At 44.6% G+C, this 21417-nt stretch overlaps 1 protein-coding gene across 7 annotated transcripts in view; it reads right to left on the bottom strand.

Moving 5' to 3' along the window:
- The window catches only part of actn4 (actinin, alpha 4), a 55546-nt gene continuing 34129 nt past the window's right edge, over nt 1-21417 (bottom strand). The window contains exons 2-23 of one of the 7 annotated variants that reach the window (XM_084351944.1): nt 19162-19276; nt 18444-18563; nt 16215-16301; nt 15164-15251; nt 14248-14326; nt 13990-14071; nt 10181-10266; nt 8625-8717; nt 8280-8405; nt 8043-8147; nt 7439-7586; nt 7130-7280; nt 6928-7036; nt 6555-6695; nt 6195-6377; nt 5904-6038; nt 5011-5190; nt 4556-4702; nt 2892-2972; nt 1587-1652; nt 537-695; nt 1-369 (exon numbers count right to left, since the gene is read on the bottom strand). In XM_084351944.1, the coding sequence (XP_084208070.1) occupies nt 211-369; nt 537-695; nt 1587-1652; nt 2892-2972; nt 4556-4702; nt 5011-5190; nt 5904-6038; nt 6195-6377; nt 6555-6695; nt 6928-7036; nt 7130-7280; nt 7439-7586; nt 8043-8147; nt 8280-8405; nt 8625-8717; nt 10181-10266; nt 13990-14071; nt 14248-14326; nt 15164-15251; nt 16215-16301; nt 18444-18563; nt 19162-19276 (2640 nt within the window). In that variant the 3' untranslated portion in view covers nt 1-210. Of the gene's footprint in view, nt 370-536; nt 696-1586; nt 1653-2891; nt 2973-3953; nt 3987-4555; nt 4703-5010; nt 5191-5903; nt 6039-6194; nt 6378-6554; nt 6696-6927; nt 7037-7129; nt 7281-7438; nt 7587-8042; nt 8148-8279; nt 8406-8624; nt 8718-10180; nt 10267-12036; nt 12123-13989; nt 14072-14247; nt 14327-15163; nt 15252-16214; nt 16302-18443; nt 18564-19161; nt 19277-21417 lie in introns of all 7 variants that reach the window. The other 6 variants (XM_084351946.1, XM_084351945.1, XM_084351947.1 and 3 more) reach the window with 6 other exon arrangements.

Consider the following 21417-nt stretch of genomic DNA (forward strand, 5'->3'; position numbering starts at 1 on the left):
GTTCAATCAACAAGCTCAGTCTTAAAACATTTCTGATCATTTCTAAACCGGCACACGCAGGGGCAACCTCACAACCACCACTCAAATCCCTCCAAAACGCTCGATTTCCTGGCATCTCCTGCTCTGCACACAGAAGAACTACCCTCCCCTCCCCTCTTCCTCCTCTCCCTCCCTCGTCTGTCCAGCCCTCCTCTTCCTCTCCGCCTCCTTCTACAGGTCGCTCTCTCCGTACAGGGCGGTGGAGAAGGACATGTAGTCGAGGGCTCCTGGGGTGCCGTCGGGCCCCGTGTAGGGCGCCATGCGGGCGATGCAGTACTCCGCCTGGTCGGGGGGGAGCTCCCTCCTCAGCTCGTCGGCCGTGATGAAGTTCTGATGGAAACAGAGAGGAAGGGTCAGTGAGCGGTGTCTGATGTACACTGATCACATCAAGTGTGTTTTACGACGAGTTAACGAGGCGATCAAGCCCTTCTTAGTTCAGTAAAAGAGAAAATTGAATTCAGAAGGTGTCCGGTTGTATGTTTTTGACACACACTGACCTTATCAGCGGCGAGGATCTTGAAGGAGGCGATGACCTGGTCTGCCGTGTCCGTGTCGGTCGTTTCCCTGGACATATAGTCGATGAAGGCCTGGAAGGTGACGGCGCCGCTGCCGTTTGGATCTACGATGCTCATGATGCGAGCAAACTCTGTGTCGCCCTGGCAACCGATAAAACAACAGGTTAACCCGGGAGAGACTGGGATGTGTAGTGAGAAACTTAAGACACAGACTAAATGTGACCCACAGTACTGTCAGTGTGTAAAACATCAGGACCGCCACGATACAGACCGAGCCGGTCCTAATATTTTATATTTCACACTGGGACACATGCAGAGACACACGACACGATCACTGGTTAACATCGATGGAAGACACAGACAGACTAAAGAAACAGAGGACAAAGAGTTCAGTCTAATTCGATGGTTTTACATGAAAAGACGATATTTTCCTTCAGAAGTTCAGCAAGAAACAAAAAGCGACACAGTGGTGACGAAATAAGACGAGCAGGAGGATCAGGAGGAGAGCAGGGTGTCTGCAGGTCTCAGGTCAGAGTTAAGACTTTATATTTACTGAGGCCTGTCATGATAATCATGTTACCTTATGAACTTAATGATGAATGTACATGACCTCCATCATTTTTGCTGACCTCGATATTGCCCCTCGTTTACATCAGAATGTCGCCAACAGAAACACTAGCGACTTGGGTGGATGTTTGCTTTAAGGATATTTAATTTATTTTTCAATCATAATCCAATTTCAATTAAAAAGGTGTACTATGATGGTTTTATTTGATCAGTGGCATAAAATGTCGTTAATGCAATTTGGTGGACTGGGACAAGATATCTTCCAACAAAAAGTATTTATCCTGACAGGCCTTTATTGTACTGAAACCAAAATAAATGTATAATAATGTATTATTTAAACATGGTGTCTAAACTGTCTAATAAAAGTCTTTCAGGGCTTTATATTTGGCAAACATTGTAATATTGTTGGACCTGCAGACACCCTGAGAGAGCATCATGCAGCAGCAGCAGCAGCAGCAGCAGTACCAGGCTGTTTCCTGTAGAAATGAGGAGTGCCCGGAAATCATCTGAGACCATCTGTCCTGATCGCTTCTGTGGGCCACAGCACAGCAAAGGCCAGGGGGGAGGAGGAGGAGGCGGGAGGGAGGGAGGGGTGAGTAGACACAAGAGTCAGATACAAGTGACAGAGAGGAGGAGGAGGAGGAGGAGGAGGAGAGGATGGAAAGATAAGAAATGGGAAAGGAAGGAGTGATGGACAGAAATAAAGAGAGTAATGTTCAGGGAGATGAAAAAAAAGATAAAAAAGCACAAACAGTTAACAGCGAAAAGTCTCAGAGCAAAGAAAAACCTTTGACAGACAGACAGACAGCAGACAGACAGACAGCAGACAGACAGACAGCAGACAGAAGACAGACAGACAGACAGACAGACAGACGACAGACAGACAGACAGACAGCAGGCAGACAGACAGACAGACAGACGGACAGCAGACAGACAGACGAGGGCGTGGTCTGCTCAGAGAGGGAGCCGGTCGAGGTGAAGCAGCACAAAGCAACAGAGACCCCCGGTGGACAAACAGAGGCGCTACATCTCAGTGCCTCCATGCTGACGGACTGAACCCTGTCTGACCCGGAGCTCATCAGAACCTCAGAGCAGGACAGCTGACGGATCACTGCACAGGTTTATAACATTATCTGAACTGCAGCTGTATCGGACAGTGGTGCGTTCAAACTGCCACGCTGGGAGAAAATCTCTCTTATCGTTGTATTTCTACTCTTCCTTCATGTATGATGTTGCTGACGTCGTGTTTCTGTGTGTGAAAGCTAAAACTTTGTGACTTAACTGGAGACGTAGTAAATTAAATGACTCGTCTGTTTTCAATTTAGTTTATTTTAGTCCGGCTGTAATTCACTGTTTAATAGTGATGGGGAGGGAATGTCTTTATTTTGGATGAGAAGAAATGAAGAAATACGTGTTTTTTGTTGAGACTGAAGTTTCTTGGGGGGAAAAAGTGACTTGACTCGAGACTCGACTTGACTTTATTTGAGTTGCCCAACAACAAATGACTTTGGACTTGCTTGAGTCACATTTCTGTAAATTCACAATGAAAGAAGTCATTTTTTTATGACTGATTCATGATACTCAAGATACTTTAGTATGTCTGACTTTGGTACCCCACACTGGAAGTTTAAAAAGATAAGATATTTTCTGCATCAAACATTTAAGGGATTAATCAACTACATAACTTTAGTTAGTTTACTGGCAGTGATCTCGCTCTGCTCTCCTGCTCACAGGCCTGACACACACCACCTCTTCTCCTGGAGCTCCTACCTGCTTGTCGTTCTCCACATCGTATCCCAGACTGATCAAACAGGCCTTGAACTCCTCGGCCTGCAGGGCCCCGCTGTGGTCCTGAGATCGGCCAAACACCCAATGACAGAGCGCCACGTCATGAGGATGAACCAATCGCAACACAGGGATGATGGTGGTGGTGGTGGAGGGTGACCGTGTGATCCACAGCATGCAAGGAGAGGATGAGGACATGGAGGATGGAGGGACAGACATTCATGGATGTTTAGACAATGTCAACACACACAACTCAGCAGACGGCCGTGATGGACCCATTATGACCCTACACACACAAACAACCTGTCACTTTTTCAACACATTCATGTGTCTGAGGCAACACATCTTCAGTTATTTATGAAAATGCATTAAAACGTAAACGAAACAAGAAGAATTATTGAGATTGTGGCTCTGAGATATTTAACGGTTCCTGTGTTGTAGAAGAACATTAGATGTGTTGTGTGCTCAAACACACTGATGTGACAACAACTCTTCTGAGTGAACACACACAGTCGGACGGGTGAGTGACCACAGGGACGAGTGGCAGAGTGTTTATGACCCACCATGAAACAGTGACACACACAGTGACACACACAGTGACACACACAGTGACACACACAGTGACACACACACACACACAGTGGTGTGAGATGGTGAATGATGGTGGTGTCTGATCCTTGTGAGGTCCGAGGGGTTTGACAGCGACCTCAACACACAGACGTTCGGTGACATATTCTAGCACCGGTTCTGCAGACAGATGGAGCTGAACTACAAATAAAATGTTCTGACTGACATGAACAAGAAAGTTAAATTAATATTCTGATCAGTGTGTCTGCATGAAAACACAACAACAACAAATACTGCATTTATTATCTGTCATGTGACCTTCAGATAACACCTTCTCTGATGGATCCGTGGTGACAAACCAACATCACCAGCACGTCTGCAGACACTGATACACTCGCTGCTCTGCTCTGCTAACACCTAACTCAGTGTGTGTTCCCAACACGTGCTCGCCTGTGTAAAAACACCAGGATGAATACTCACACGTCTGGTTCCTCTCTCACCCCCTTGTAAGGTCTAAACATTCATTCAGTCATGTTACATGTTAATACACAAACAGCTGAAGACACAAAAGGTTCAGACAACACGGCTACATACATCACGAGTAACAAGTATTTGGGTTGAGAGCTAAAGGTGGTATTTTCCTTCGGTTGTGGTCGTGATGGTAAATCATTAGGATGTTTCATTTCATTTTTCTTATCCAAAAGAACACAATATAAGGAAGAAAGGGCGATCTTTATAGATTTATGTTTGTTACAGGATGACAGCACCACGATGAGACGACCATGGAAAGATAAACAGACCAAGTATCAGTCAAAGGCTTAAAGAACTGTCTGCTTGTATATTCTCACCTTTTCTATTAAAGGGAAACAAAAGCTATTTTTAAAAAAGTACAACAAAGACATCGGCGATTACCAGCTGTAAACATTTTCAACAATACAATCAAGAAAAACAAAATTCTGCTTAGCTCCCAACCCAAGTACTGATCCTCCCGACAGCCGCTTTAACACTGTGACAACGTCGGCAGAAAAAGGACAACAGCGGTGTAATAAAGCAGCCGTGAGCCCAGAGCTCGGGCCCCTGACCTTGTCAAAGTGGTTGAAGGAGGCGCGGTACTCGAAGAGCTGCTCCTGGCTGATGCCCTTGGCGTCACGTGTCAGGATCTGGTTCTCGACCTCGTTGATGGTTCTGGCGATGGTGGTCAGCAGCTGCTCCCAACCCACACGGAGGTGCTGCAGGGACGGCAAAAGATTAAATCCATGTGTATGTTGACAGAAGCAGAGCTTTCAGTAACTAAATGTTCTTCAACTGCTTCTGTCCAACATGTAGGTAAAACGAAAAACCCAAAATAGGTTATTCCCTCTTTATTAACTTTACTGAACCTGTGAACTATGATTTAAGGCAGTGGAATAGAGGTCATTCTTTTAAAAAAAGCATTTTTTAAGAGCTCCACGAGTAAAAATGCACAAAAACACCATGTAAGAGCACGGCGGTGAAGACTGTCAGGATTTATTAACGTAGTTTCAGAGCTGTGCATTACCTCCATTGTGTAAGAAGTGTACTGGTTGTCGAAGATGAGGGCCTCCTGGATGAGCTGGTGGTCTCCCTCCAGCGTGTTAATTTCGGGCTGGTAAGAAATGATGGTGTCCTGATAGTCCTTCAGGCTGGTCAGCTGATCCTCCAAAGTGCCGTTCATTTCAATGGATATCCTTCCGACCTCCTGCCAACACAAACACACAGGATTTACTTTCCTGTTTATCCAACAAGTGTGGCGCATATTTTATCAGAAACAAAATCCACCAGCACGAGCAGCGCAGTGTGACGTCTTTAGAGGCTCTCTGAAGTGTGATGGATGCATTTTATATCTCAGCTGAACATAAAACAACATCAGTGCTCACAGTGACGAGTCACAGCCGATCAGACTGCAGATTTTCTGAAATGTCGTTGCTCTTTCTGAAAGCTGTAATGTTGTAACCATCCAAGACAGACCTACCACAAGCTCTGAGACTGTGTGATGATAGTTATATAATTGATCGGCGTGGCTTCAGGCTTTAAGTGCTTTATATAAGGATGCTCTGAAATGTTAATGGAGTGAAAGAGCAGTTCAAAGGTTGAGCTGTATTGTAATGAATAGCTGTGAGTGAAGCTGTGTGCGTGCTCACCCACAAACTGGTGATCAGGAATAAACGGGAGTAAACAAAGAATATGAAGAATTACATTTAGAAACCGGCACATGAGTTCATCTATCTGGACACGGGTCCGGATCGTTCCCATCAACAAATCACCTAAACCCTGTCCACCCTTTGCTCTGTGAGCTCACTGTTTAACAATGTTGGCCTGACGACTGTGACAAACTACACACAGCTGTGCAAAGATGAAGCGCTTCAACACAATGGTGAGTGAGCCCCACTCTGCGCGGGGATAATCCGTTACCTCCATCTTGGCCTGTATGTAGGCGCCGACCGCGTTGGCCTGAGTGGCGAACTTGGCTCTCAGCGTGTCGTTGGAGTTCTGCTTGTTGAGCTCTTCCTGCAGGGCGCTGTCACGCTGCGGCACCATTTGCATCGCCTGCAAACACACAACGTAATGACATTAGAAACACACATCTGTAACAGACAGCACCTGTCGCTGCAGTCATTCAGCTTCCAGAAAGACGACACCAACTCAGTAAGCCAGAACAACAAGACATCAAAGCTAGAAACAAAGAGCGCAGGCGGGACCCACCTTCTCCCATTTGTTGTCGATGCTCTCAGGTGTGATGGTGGTGTAGGGGTTTGCTCCGCTCAGCTTGATGCCGTTGCTCTGGGCGATCTTCTGCACCTCAGCCTGGATGGCCTGGATGGCCTCTCGCTCCTTGTTGGCCTCCGGCAGAGTGGACTTGAACTGCTCGTGGGCTGTGATCAGACCCTGAGGAGGAGAAAATAAAAAAACAGGTTTAGTTTTCCCACCAGCAGAAAGAAACTAACCAAAATCAGACTTATGCCTGATTTAGTTTACAACTCTTCGTTTTCTGCCCTGTTTCTTTGTATTATTTGCTTCCATGATCAGTTTCCTGCCTCTCCCACCCTGCCAGGTTTTATTTACCTGGATCTCCTCAATGTTGTGGACGATGAACATGTCCTGCAGGTCCTCCATAGCTCCCTCCATCCAGTTGTTGAAGGGTGCTGCTCTCTTGGCGTACTCCAGGTAAAGCTCATCTATCGACTCCAGCTGCTTCTCTGTCCTCTGTTGGACCGAAGAGAGAGAAGAGGGGCTGATTCAAACAAACTTTATTGAATTAATGACAAGAATTGAGAAACGTGTACTTCAAATGTGCCATCTTCAGAACAATGTTCAGTGTAAAACACATCATGATCTTCATGAGTCAACAATGTGATGTACTTTGTTTTACCAACACCTGACCCAGACTCCAGTATCACACACACATCACAGACTGGTATCTGACGGTGAGCCGTACCTCCAGTGACTCCTTGCGGCTCTGGGTGAGGGCTCCCAGGACGTCCCACTGGTCGCAGATCTTCTGACAGCGAGTGTTGACACTGACGGAGTCGTAGTAGTCCAGCTCGCTGGAAAATACAGAAGAGAGCAGAGTTCACATCAGACGCTGTCGAGTGATCTCTGTGGAGCACTTCTGATGATCTCATGCTTTTTGTCTTTACTTGAGTTCCTGTGCGATGGCGGCGATCTGCTCCACTCTGTCCTGATGAGCAGCCAGGTCGCTCTCAAAGGCCTCGTGTTTCTTTAGCAACGCCTTGACTTCTGACAGGGTGGAAGTCTCGTAGTCTTTCTGGGTCAACATGGCCTCCTTACCTGCATTCATTCAGCACATTAAACCAGTCAGACTGATTCACTATGACGACTCAACACAGCGATAAACAGCAGAAAACTCGAACTGTCCAGCAAATTTGATATGTGTTTGATTCACTGTGAATACGTGTGTGTGTGTGCGTGATGAAACATTTCCACACCATCGGTCCAGGACTCGTGGATTGCAGCCTTCTGGTGGAACTTCTCCGCCAGATGTTCCAGTCGCTCCAGACGTCTGATCTCACTGAGGATCCACTCCTCGTAGCCTTTTTCTGCTCCTTCCAGAGTGTGCCACGCTCCGTTGATATCCTGACGACAAACGGCACAAATTACTACCCGAAAACTGGTCAGTGCAGAGTGAAGTGTGGCACCGGGTTATTCGTCTGTGTAGTTAAGTTAGGGGAGAATAAACCGCCGCTCCCACGACAACACTGAGTAATACGTTGTGACATACGAGGAAAGTGAACTAAAAGCTGATCGAGAACATCTTTGTTCACTGCACGACAGCAAGACATCTTAAAAAGATAGAAAAAGTCCTTTCATGTGTGTGATACTGATTTAAAAGTGCACTTTTCTCTCAAAATATCAATATTTAAAATGTTTATACTGTGATTATCAGGAACATCACGATATTGAAACACCCGTACTTTGTGTCACAGAAAAATCGTGTTGTTTTTTAAGTTTTTCCCCGACTTCAGATCGTCTGCAGTCTGAAATAATATGAACTCAAAACATACAGATTACAAATGACGTCTGCCTACTCACAGACACCATGCGTCCCTCTGAGGGCATGAAGGCAGGTCTGCTGCTGAGTCTCAGTTTGGTCTGCAGGGTGTTGAAGCTGATCTCCAGCTGACATTTCTCTTGGACCTGAAGAAGAGAGAGGAAGTCAGCTCAGTGTTAGTGAGCAGATCAGCAGAGGAAACAAACAACTAGCTAAGGGCGAACCAGTTTAAAAACTGTGATCCTGCGTATTTCTTGGGAGCAGAAGTGATTTTAAACCTTGGGTGGTTTGTGGACACAGCGGTAGTCTCTGAAGTCCTCCTGTTTCGCCTGCATGTCATTTACAGTCTTCTCCTGGGTTCGGTTCTCCAGCCAGGGGATGGTGCGACGGATCCACTCCAGCAACTGGAGGCAGAGAGGAAGAAGCAGGTTGAATAATAATCAGGCCGTCAACAATCGGAAACGTAGATGCTTCCTCAATGATAAGATAATGATGATGAGAGGTCTGGTTTACAGTTCAGGCGTAAACTGATTTGCATTTTCAACATTTCAGTAATTTTTCCAACGATTGCTGGTTCCAGATTCTTAAAGAACAAAGTAAATGAAGATAAACCTCGAACTTACATCGCTGGCCAGTTTCTCGTAGTCCTCCATCATCTGCTCGTTCTCCTGGTTAACAGCCAGAACTTTGCAGATACGATTTGCGGCCGTCTCAGCCTATCAGGAAACAGAGTGATGAGTGCACTCACAGTGATTGGATAAAAAAAAAAAAAACTCACTCTACTCACTGTGCACAAAGCTTAGTGAGAACAAGATAAGTGTCTACTGTTTTCATTAGTACCTCACCCTCAGCTTTTGTTACCACTGTTATAATAAATGTCTTGCTCTTAAAAACTGTGCGAACACACTCCACACACAGGCAGTGAACAGGGATGAACCTTCACACTACAGTACGTCAGGCACGCGTTATCAAAAAAGTGCGAAAAAGCCAAAACTTGGTATCACTGCAAGTCGAATGAAGTTTGCATTTGACTGATAAAAACATGCTCCAGCTGCTGATGGTTAGTTCAATGTGCCAAAATCAGTGTGTGTGTGTTTTAAAGCTCCATGCGTCTCCCGTCACAACTCAGGAGTCAGTCGTACGTCTAGTTACAGGTTCATGTAGCGCTGGAGTCCATCAGTGGGTCATTACTCTACTGTACCACTGGAATAACAAACACAGTACACACACTTTGATAAACTCTGAACAACAAACTTACACTTTGTATTCACTTGATCATAAATGTCTTTTCCTTACTGTAAATATAACTTTAACTTTGTTTTTAACACATTTCACACAGAGAAATCACATCGTATGATAAAACATTTAGAGTTGAGAGGTGTTAATAGCTGAAGAGAAAATGAAGAGACAACAGCCGGTCGGGTTTCCCAGAACCACATCAGCAGAATGATCAGATGTAAATGATCAGACGACTGACATGAGTTTTGGGAATTTATATCCAGACCTTTATGTAAAAATGTATTTGGGGGAAAGACAGTCGATGTCCAAAGAACCAAAACAGAAGCATCAGAAAGCGTTGTTGTTGTTGTTGTTTTTCAAGAGTTCCCATCATAAAACCTCCCCTCAGTTTCCAAAGTTAGTTAGAGAGAATCAATGACCTGAACCTGTCGTACTCTACAAGGAGGCTTGGATTATTATACATTAGTGATTATTGTGATATTTGCCGTCATATGCAATATTTTCAACAATATTAAATGTCAAACAGCTGTTATTTTAAAAAGAAAATGGAGGACTTGGTTTCTAAGTTCACCAGTTTGGTGATATTTGGGGTTTAAAGAGGGAGAAAGTCGCGAGCCAAAGCATCTGAATGTGGCTGCTTGTCGTCTTCGCCATAAGCAGCTGGTAACTTAACGGGGTCTCACCTCAGAGTCTGACCCAGCTCAGCTCGGGCGAGCGCCGATAATATCTATTTGGGAAGGACAGTACTGTGGAATAAAATTCTGGATATGACCCAAGCCCAAGAAGAAATTAAACTTGCTACCACCTAATATTGACTCAATTCCCCAGAAAACTGTTTTATCTAGGATAAATGTAACGTATAACTTTGGTATGGTGGCCGATGGGAACCCTGGTGGCTGCAGTGAGGTGTTAATGTGAGTCTGGAGCGTGACGAGCTCACCTTCTGTGCGCCAGAGAAGGCGTGATAGAAGCAGGATACATAGGTCATTATGGCCTTCTCATCCGGCCTCAGCGTACCCACGATGTCTACGCATCACCCAGCACCCCGCAGGAGAGAGAGCGTTTGACAAAGAGAGGTCGACAGACAGACAGAGAGAGAGAGAGAGAGGCAGAGTGAAGCCAAAGCTACCCAAAGCTACATGATCCCTGCTCCCTGCAGGATGTGAGAACGAGGAGGAGGAGGAGGAGGAGGGAGAGGTAGCTTCCCCCTCTTTAGTTCAACAGCTCCAACTTCCTCCACACCGAGGTGGGACGAGGAGAGGACGATAAGTGTCCTCTCGAAGAGAGTTGAGGGACACAAGTTTGAGGTTGGGACACAAGCACACACACTGAAGCCTCATTGAGTCTGTGTCAGGATGAATTCATTCAAAACAGTTTGTTCACAGTCTGAAACAGGTCGTTCTTCAGTTCGGGTCATTTGGCAGCTGAGAATGATGAAATAACTGCACCGAGGTCTCAAACTACACGTCCTGTCAGAACTGAGACGCTATGAAACGAGTTAATGAATCATGTTTTTAACTTCTAACAAAGTCAGCAGTCAGAAGACGACTGAACAGTTTCAGAGTCTCGTGCAAATTCATCATTCTCAAGCAGCCAAAGTGAACAACACGAAAACCAAGTGTCCAGATGAAGAAACTGTTGACATGTGTGTGATGGAGGTGGATGAAGTGTAACGCTGGTAAAAGCAGAAAGTCTGGAGATTTAAGTTTGTTTCTAAAAGTCCACAAGCTTCCTCTGTAGTTACTGATTCAACGTAAATAATTCAAGAGCTGAAAAGAAGTTCTCACACACTCATTCCCACATCTGTCTCAACAACAACAATGATGATGATCCACACACACACACACACACACACACACACACACACACACACACACACACACACACACACACACACACACACACACACACACACACACACACACACACACACACACACACACACACACACACACACACACACACCTCCTGAGACCGCAGAGGAACACAAATAAGTTGTGAACGGCCAAAAAATTAATTAAATCAACGGGCTTCCTGTCAGAGGCCAACAGGGAGAGAGAGGGGAGGAAACATCAGAGAGGAGGAGGTGGAGGAGGTGAAGGAGAGAGGAGAGAGGGGGAGGTGGAGGAGAGAGGAGAGAGGAGGAGGTGAGGGAGAGAGGAGAGGGGCTGAGAGGTCACACGTTGACATTGTTTCATTCTCAGAAAAGGAGGAGATCCGTCTCTCATGTAAAATCCTTCCACTAACAACACGTCACAGAAGCTGGATCTACTTTCTCTGCAGCGTTCATGTTGTTGTTCATCTGTTGTGTCATAAAAGCAAACGGGATCTGAATCTGATCCAATCAAAGAAAATGTCGAGAAACGAGCCGACACATCTGGATCAAGTAGAGAATCAACCTGCGAACACCGTTACTGACACGGAGCCGTGGTCAGCACACAGACACCGTCCTGTTAGCTGTGATCCAATCACCGAGTGATCACCAACAGCTCGACTTTAATTTTCTATGAATAACCCAGTTGTTCTACGAGGAACCACAGAGGACAGAGTCTCTGCTTTCACCAGCAAACATCTGTGTGTGTGTGTGTGTGTGTGTGTGTGTGTGTGTGTGTGTGTGTGTGTGTGTGTGTGTGTGTGTGTGTGTGTGTGTGTGTGTGTGTGTCCCAACACTTCCAGTGTCCTTGTTGTGAGCTGAGCAGCGCTGTGGACAGAGTGAGGCCATGCCGGACAGGAAGCAGCAGCACCTTGTTAGTAACAGAGGGGTTAAAGGTCACAGTCGGGGGGGTCACAGGGTACCTTCTGAGCTCCAGAGAAGGCATGGTAGAAACTGGACACATAAGTCATTATGGCTTTCTCATCTGGACGAGCAGTGTTCACAATGTCTACAAGGGGGGGGGAGACGTGGTTATGAAGACACGCACACACAAATACAGGCAAGACAGAGGACGTGTGATTACACACACACACACACACACACACACACACACACACACACACACACACACAACAGGACACGCATGTAGGAAGTCACGTTAAACACACACACATTCAACAAGCTGCTGTTAACAGCCAGCCAGGCGGGACGATCAAACCTGATGCATGTGCAAACAGAACGAGGACGAAAACAGAGGACAGACAGAACTGACAACACGGTGCGTACGAGGGTCAGACCCACTCACACGTTCACTAAAATCACCTCAACAGTTTCCTACACCACACCAGATATTCTGGTCTATTGGGGCCGTGCTGAATACTGAATTTATTTTTAATATTTATTGATTCTGTTTAAATCTGGCATTTCCATATAGGTTAAGATAAAAAGATATTAAGTGTTACTTCATCTAAATATACTATTAGTAGATTTAGATTTCAGCGGCGGCTGCGTACGTGTGATCCAAACATCTCTGATACGTGTTGTAAAGTTCACAAGTCAAAATGTATTTCAGAAATATAAAAGCAGTCATCTTAAAAATTCAAAACATGTTTTTAGCTGACTGAATAATCCTTTTCTACCCGCATTTGTTGGCTTACTGCCTTTTAAAAAACAACATTTACACTGCGGTCAAAAGACTGTTTGCTCTCCTGCTGATCACACAGAGAGAGCGAGAGAGAGAGAGAGAGAGAGAGGTAAACAAAATCATATTACATTTAAATAACAGCAACAGAAATCGATTTCAGCTCTGAGTGTTAGTGAATAACTAAAGTCTTTAATAAAAGACATCGTATTATGTATCCGCATTTGCTTTGCCCGTCAAGACGTCCTCGCTAGAAAGATGTCAAATAAATCGTCAGTGTGGAAGAGTTTTAGGAATGCAGATGATGAATCTAGTATTTTTGTATTTTTTGGGGGGTGACGACATAATAAAATATGACGACTTAATTCAAAAACCTCAACAGTCAGCCCTCAGTGAGCTTATTGGTCGACCCTTTCCACAGACAGACAGACAGACAGACAGACAGACAGACAGGCAGGTATATCTGCTTTTCAATCCACAGCATCAGAGGAGACAGAGGAGGAAATGAATGGAGGGACGGAGGCTCCATCGGTCGTGAAGACGATGCTGTAACAGCTCTTATCACATTTACAACAGTGCAGATCAGAGGCCATGTTCACATGCACATTAACACCGCGACTGTAATAGACGTGAGGTGATAATTAAATTCAGCCAGGATGAGCCGTTCTGCACTGTGATATCACTGCAGCTGTGCACCTGGGCACAATATCATGGAAAGAGGATTTAGGTCAGTTTGATTTCTATTTTAGTCATCACCTTTTAGATTTAAGTGGGGTTTAAGTTACAGTGTGGTGTCTGAAAATCCATAATACAACAGCTTATTAGAGCCACTGTGGGTACAGAAAGGAGAATAATGAGTGTGGAGCCGGGGAGGGCAGTGATATTCAAAGAAATTGACACGAAAATGTCTTTCTCTGAATATTAACCGCTCCTCTGGCTCCTTAATGTTTTGTTTTTTCTTTTAAACCTACACTGGACCCACGTTCTGTTGTACAAGAGTCACACTGGACCTGCAGATGCTTAATGAATGTACATGAGAGTAATAACGAGGTTGTAAAATTACAAAATAACTCGTAATCAGATTACTGCCCACTCACATTGCAGGCTACAGTCTGTTTGTGCATGTAAACACAGCCAGTTATCAAAAACAGTTACTTTTCAGTAAGTGTAATAGATTACAGTAAACACAGGACAATGTAATAATAAGACAGTATCGCTGACAAACACAGCCTACCTTCTGCGTCCAACATCTTGGGGATGTCCAGGTGCTTCTCAGCCACCTCGAAGGCGTTGTTCAGATTGGTCACTGGGTCATCCTGAACAACCAATCACAGCGTCAGAACACAACTAACGTGGTGATTAGGTTCAGGCCGGTTTAGGTTTATTAACAGCAGGTTCAATGTTAATTCCTGGGGATCTGAACTTGTAGTATAAGGTCCGATGTGTGTGTGCGTGTGTGCGTGTGTGCGTGTGTGAGTGTGTGAGTGTGTACCTTTCTGAGGCTGTCGTAATCGATGAGATCCGGTCTGTGTCTGTGGATCAGAGCGTTGAAGGCGAGACCGTCCTTCCAGCTGTTACACAGAACAGATGTGTTGAGCGAGAGGCAGTCACATGACACAGAGACATCTGGCTGTGATGTGTACGTCTTTCTGACATAACCGTTCACTGTAAGGAGCATCCGACATGCTCCCGTTTCTCCAACAGGGGGCGACGTTTCCTCACAATTACAGCAGTTAATTTCAGGAATGTTTGATATTCCTGGACAGCAGCGTCCTCCTGTATCTCATATATTCTACAATCTACATGTATCCAAAGTGTTTTCATCCTAATTTGTATAAATTGTTTATGCAGCATGTATTGCACGTGTGTCCTGAGAGAGGGAGCCCTCGTCTGTGGCTCTTTCTGAAGTTACTTTTCTCTATAAAAGGGTTTTTCTCGAGGACAGACGGTGTCACATGTCGAACAGATTGTCCTTTGGGGATTGGTGATTTTTTGGCTTTATAAATGAAATCTGACTTGACTTGACTTTCAATGAGCGTAAATCAGTGTTAGCTTGCGTTGACACCATCTATCAACAGATAAGAAATCCCCAATAATATTTACTCGTATACGACTAGATGTGATCGTGCTTCTCCATGACAACTGAGAAGCCCATTTTCTAAAATATTGGCCAGTTTGTCGTCCAGCTCCGGTGACTGCAGCGCATCGTAAACACGTTTTATCATCCTGGTCTCACTGGAGAGTTTTAAAAGCCAGTTTAGAGAATTTTCCATCCTCGAGATCAAGAATTGAATTCTGATGGAAATTCTGAATATCTGTGATTTTCTGAGAACTTTTTGGTGTTTGACTGTCAACAGCTTTTGTCCAATAATAACACTAATGACCCTTAAAGAAGAGATGTGTGTTACCTAATGTGGAAGTTCTGCACATTGACATTCTTGTAGGGAGCGGTCTTCCTCTGGCACCACAAGAGAAGACCCTCCTTCGCAGAGGTCTCTGCAATGAGGAAGAGAAGGAACAGAGGAGAAGAGACGAGCAGCAGCAGGAGAGAAGTGAGGAGAGGAAATAAGGTCTGTGTTAGTCTCTGAGCACAGGCAAGAAACTCATTTTATTCCCCGAGCAGAGAGAAAAACACTGCAGCGGGCTACATCTGAACCGCTTCGGTCCAAATAGAAGGATGTTTTTGTTTACTGTGTAACAACCATCAGAAAAATAACAGTCGCTAATATGGAGAATTAAAAAAATATGAGTCAATATCTTTCAACGGTGTCCCACACCCACCAGAGATAATTCGACACAGACGGATTTAATTAGCCACCGCAGAGTCGTTACAGCTCCGACTGAGATGATCCAGTCAACACTCATCAGTGCTCAGAAAATTAAAGGTAAACTCCACCAATTTTACACAGTAAAGTGTGTTTACAGGTCTACATGAGCACTACTGCACACGCAAATTGCCTCTAGAGATGTCACTCAGTGGCCCAGTTGCATTGTGGGTAATGTAGGCGGCCAGGTTTTGAAGAATGTGTGGAATAAAGAAGGCGATACTCTGGTTCTGTGTTATCAATTTTGATCATTTGTCTGTGCAACGCTCGACTACTGGACTGGAGCCGACATAATAAAGAGAAATGTAACAGTGTTCCTAGCAGTGAGTATTTTCACATCACCATTAATCTCAGTGAGTAGCCATGACCCGTTTTATCTGGGCTGTATCCCATCACTACTCATCCCTCTGTGTGTGTGTGTGTGTGTGTGTGTGTGTGTGTGAGTGTCAATGAGTGTGTCTAGCCGTGTTACTTCCACTCTAGTTCCCACAATTCATCCTCAACTCGCTCTAAAAGATTCCTGCAGGTCTCGGTCAGCTGATCAGCTGCAGAGTCGAGCCGCCGCCGTGCTCTTCAGCAAGGCACTTCTCTGATCTTGAATGTGTTTAGGAAGGAACCACAGGAAGTTGTGTACCTTCTACAGAGATGTCCTGGATGGCGAAGCGGAGGATGATGGTCCAGATCATTCCCAGGGTCATCTTGGCGTTTCCGTCCACGATTTCTGCACAACAAGAAGAAAACGTCAGCGTCAATCAGCACACTCAGCTTCTTTGTTACATCTTCATTTCACTCTGGAACGTAAATCTTGTTTTCACATTCTTACATCTGCTCTTTCATCTAATAACGCCAACACACCCACACACAACTGCACTTAACGTCCCTACAGCTGCCAAATCTCCAGTTTCTCCTGGAAGCGTGAGACTTTAACAATCATTTCTTTCATAAAATTACTCAAAATACAGTCAGCTGGTGCTTTTTGAACGACAGTTGTATTATCCGGTGTACAAGAGACTCGTATTTCGTTATTTGAACGGAGCGAGTTACTTTCTAGTCAACACATTTATATATATTCATAATATTTGTGGATCGACTGTGAAGATGTGTGCAGTGAAAACAATATTTAGATTTTCTTTAATGACACAAACAAACTTATTCACAGACAGATTTCAGGTTTCATTATCTCAGTTTTCCCAGCAGATCATTTGCAGGTGAATGAACACAGAGACACACAGAACAGGACAGATAGTCTCGTCATGGACGTGTCAGTGAGAAGGCATGTAGCGTGACTCAGATTCCTCTCATAGTTCAAACACAGTCCTCTCATACTTTCACCTGCTTCCAGTTTATCAGTCACACTCTCACTGTTTGTTCTGCATCGCTCTCATTCTTCACGTCTAATGTGATTTCCATCTCCGTGTCTCAGATGCTATTACGCTTTATTCATTTCTAATTGTGCGTTTTAGAAACGCTGATAGATGACTGTCAAACGTGTTGTGGTAAAGGTGTGTCTTCCTCCAGTCTGTGTCCCCACCAACAGGCCTCAACAACCCTGGACTTCAAGTTATTACAGAAAGGTTTCAGACTGAAGTCCCTGTCTGACACGTTCTGTGTGATCTCCAGAGGAAAGAGTAGGACGACCTTCTTCTCTCATCTCGTCATCACCAACCCTCAATTTTTTCCTCTTCAATCTTTCCATGTCGGCATTTGTCTCCGTCTGGCTCCAGCAGATGACCTTTAGTGGGCTGCTTTCATACGAGGCCAGAGAGAGAGACTGTGTGCGTGCGGTGAATTTGCAGTATTTTGAGCACTTTTATGTTCAGTGGTCTTCAGTATCATAGTGTCATGCTGCAGGAATGTCACGTTTGTCCTGACTGAGTGGGAGAAAGGTCACGGCCCTCCGACTGACCCTGACCACACACACACACACACACACACACACACACACACACACACACACACATATATACACACACATATATACACACACAAACACACACACGTTCCTCAGTGTGAAATGACAACTAACTATTTATTTGTTCAGATACAACTGCTTTTCCACCTTCAGAGGGCCGGTCAGACAGAGCGTGTTCTGCAGAGCGTGAGGTGCCTTTTGTTAAAGCGTACAGTCGGTATCAGTGTGGTGTGTTTTCTAATCACTTGTCTTTAGCATAACGAAGGACATTTTGCTGTGAGGTACACTAGCAGGTCTGTACCTTTTATTTTGGCTAACAAGAGGTGCTCAACTACCTTGTTAGCAGACAGTTAGCCACCTCATGAATAAACAACATCTGCATACAAGAGCTGAGGCTCTGATGGAGGATGAGAGGCTGGACCCTCGACACAGGGGAACAAATCACAGAGAGAACCGCCAGCTGGACCAGGAGCTTCACCTGGATGACGGTTAGTTAAAGGCTTATTATTATTATAATTATTTTAGGATAAGCTGGGCCAGTTTGACAATGAAATGAAAATCACTCTCTCTTACATGCTCTCTGTTTCAAAACTGTTTGATGATGATCTCAACAGCAATTTGGGATAATGTAAAAAGGCCCCCTGCCCCTCCTAAAGAGGAGCGAGATGCCCCGACTGAAAGATACAGACGCGCCATTAAGACGTTACAGATGCAGCTTTGACATTCTTAAAGCAACGCCTGGTCTCATTTCTTTACTAGTTCTACTGGATTTTAATAAAATGAAACTGAAGCCTCAGTGTGATGTGAATTCAAGGTCATGCAGTCTGCAGTTCATGAGGAAAAGCTTTAATTTGACTGATTAAATGTGAGCACATCAGATGCATGCGTTTGGTGTACTGTGCACTTATTTGGGGGTCTCTGATGTGTGTGTGTGTGCGTGTGTGTGCTCACCCTCTGCTCCAATAGAGACCAGTTTGACCCCCTTGCTGGCGATGAAGTCCAGAGCTTTGTTGACGTTGTTGATCTTGTGGACCCTCATCTTGCCTCGCTCAGGCTTAGGTAACCGTTCTCCTGCAGACATGAACACACAGGCACAAACAAAAAAGTGAGTGTGTTAGCTCCTGCGGTGACAAGAGCTGAGGATGTTTCCATCGGCTCAGCAGAACGACGCAGTCAGGACGGTTTTAAGTTTCCGCGGGGACGTTAGCGCCGCTCGCAGCAGAAAAAACTGAAGTGACTGTGAAAAAGGAAGCCACACGCAAGTCACAGTTTCATTAGAGGATGACAGCAGGACAAATGATTTTCTACTTTGCCGACAGGAACGGGTTCTCTGCTACAACCTGCAATTAATCCCAAGAAACCTCGAGAGGAACGCCGTCACACGGCAGCGACAGATAACAGCAGGCAGTTCCCAATGTTTCTTTTCTTTATGTCTGATCAGCCTGAGGTTGGAAATCATGAGCGACCACGCCCTGAAATGGACGGATGGAGATGTTGTGCATCTTTAACATCTGAAAACATTTTTCACTCTGATGGACAGCTTTGGAAGCTGGACGGCTCGCTGCGGCCTCTGTATGACACATTGATCGGGCACCATTTTATTTTAATTAAAAACTTCCTGCAGAGCCTAATTTTCTGCTCAGGATAAGTAGTCGTATTGAGGAGTTACCTGAGATGACCTCCAGCAGCAGCATGAGTTTGAGCCCATCCCTGAAGTCCTCCTCGATGTTGTCGATCTGCGTGCCGGCCTTCCTCAGGTGGGAGTTACACCACGCCGTGAACGTCTGCACGAGAGCACAGAAAAGAGGGGAAAATGGTGATTATTCGCAGCCTGGGACATAATGTTTGTCCAAATTTTATGACAATAAACAAATTGTATTGAGAATGAAAGAAAATGGAATTCAATGCACAGGAAGGGAGGTCAGGGAGCTGCTTTCATGAGACAGGAAGTAGCCGAAGAAAAGGGGCGGAGACAGATGTTATAATACAATAGCTTAGCAATGAGAACTGCCTGTGATCTCAAAAGTAATTTAAACTTCATGTCACAAGATGAAATTGTGTTGAATAAAACAATGCACGCTTTAGGTCACATGCAGCAGTAAAGACAGCTGCACTACTTTTCATCTCGACAACAACCCAAGAAAAACTCATTTTGGTTTCTCTCTTCATATTTTCCCATCATTTACCCGTCTGCAAATTCTTGTTGCACAATCTCTGAAATCATTTAAACTTGGACAGAAAAGGAGGAAATAAATCCAGCCTCATTTTGGAGCTCGGTCCCACGATAAAGAACAAAACAAATCAGATCACGTCCCATATGTTGGAGAGAGATCGCCACTGATCCTGGAAACCTGACGACAGATCACATAGATTATCTGAAAAACCAGAAGTGAACTATGTGTGATTCTTGTAATTAAATCTCAGAATGGTGTACCCAACATAAACACAGACATCTGAGAAAAGACACATACACTAGCACACATCACACACACATCAATCGCTGGTTGGATGTGTGTGTTTTTGTGCTCCTGGTTAGCCGACATTCTTCACAAATGTGTTTTGAATCATTTTTATTGTGAAGCAGTCCGTGGCACTGAGGTGGGCACGGGACTGTGGAGAGCTTTGTCACGCCACTCTTCAAACATCTCAGTTATGGCACATCATCAATCAATGTGTCAGAACACTTTTTTTTCCTGACTTGTTACATAATTTTTTTTACGGGAAGCGTCTAAAAATGCCAAGAGACCAAAAATACTTAGTCCAAAGTCCGGCCTGCACAGCCTCAGTGAAGCTGCTGTTACTTGTCCTACACTTGTACACAGTTTTATTTTCCTCTACTTCATATCTTGCTTTTTTACTTATTTATTATCGTTTTTTACTTATACTCATCTCTATTTTGCCATCCCCCTCTGCTGCTGTAACAATGCAAATTTAAAGGATTATCTTGTTTTATCTTATCTGAAGGGAAGAGGAAGAGGAAGGAGGAAAAGGTAAAAGAAGTATTTTTCCCCTGAGCAGGAACACACAGCTTTAAGATGACAAAGATAAAAGATAAAAGCGACAACACGCAAGACCAATTCTTCATGTGTTGCTAACTGAAGTATTGCTAAAGCTTCAGAGCTGAACTAATCCAGAGTGGATACAGAGTGTGTCGATTTCTCGAGGCTGTGACGATCTCTAACTATTTTGGTAATTGATTAATCAGCTCGAGTAGTTAATCAAGATGAAGAAGAGGTCAAAATTCTGACTCCAGCTTCTTAAATGTGAATATTTTCTGGTTTCTTTCCTCCTCTGAGAGTGAATATCTTTGACAAGACTAGACATTTGAGGACGTCGTCTTGGGCTTTGTGAAACACTGATCGACATTTTCTCATTTCATTTTATAGACCGAACAGCTGGTCAGTTAATCAAGAAAATAATCAACAGATTAATCAACAATGAAAATGACCATTAGTTGCAGCCTGAATATACTTTGTGTAAAGCACTTTTAAACAAACGGCTCATTTATGCTCAAGGTTAGATACATACAGAGCCTTTAGTCAGTACTCTGTGTTCATTTTCTCCTTATTTCTGCATTTCTTTTAAAGCTTACGGACACGGATCAACGGATCAGTACCTCTGGTAGTCGTGGGGGGGCAGTGTAGCAGTGTAGCCAATAATTCAAGCGAGACACGACCACAGGACAAGACGAGGAAGATTTAAAAATGGCAGAACTTTTAGAGGAGAGGTTCTGCAAGTTGGTGAGAAGTTTTAAACTGGACGCAGACACAAACAGAGACCACTTTGAGTCCGAGCAGCGCCCTCTAGTGGTTGTATCGCTTAACATCAATAGAAATATAAAACACGTATGTTTGACGTTCAGCCTGCTGGCAGTCGAGCCGGTGCAGTGAATCAGTGACGCTGATGGACGCAGCTTCACTCTGAT

The sequence above is a fragment of the Pagrus pagrus genome, assembly GCF_965226575.1.
Source record: "Pagrus pagrus genome assembly, chromosome: 4".
In the NCBI taxonomy this organism is placed as follows: Eukaryota; Metazoa; Chordata; class Actinopteri; order Spariformes; family Sparidae; genus Pagrus; species Pagrus pagrus.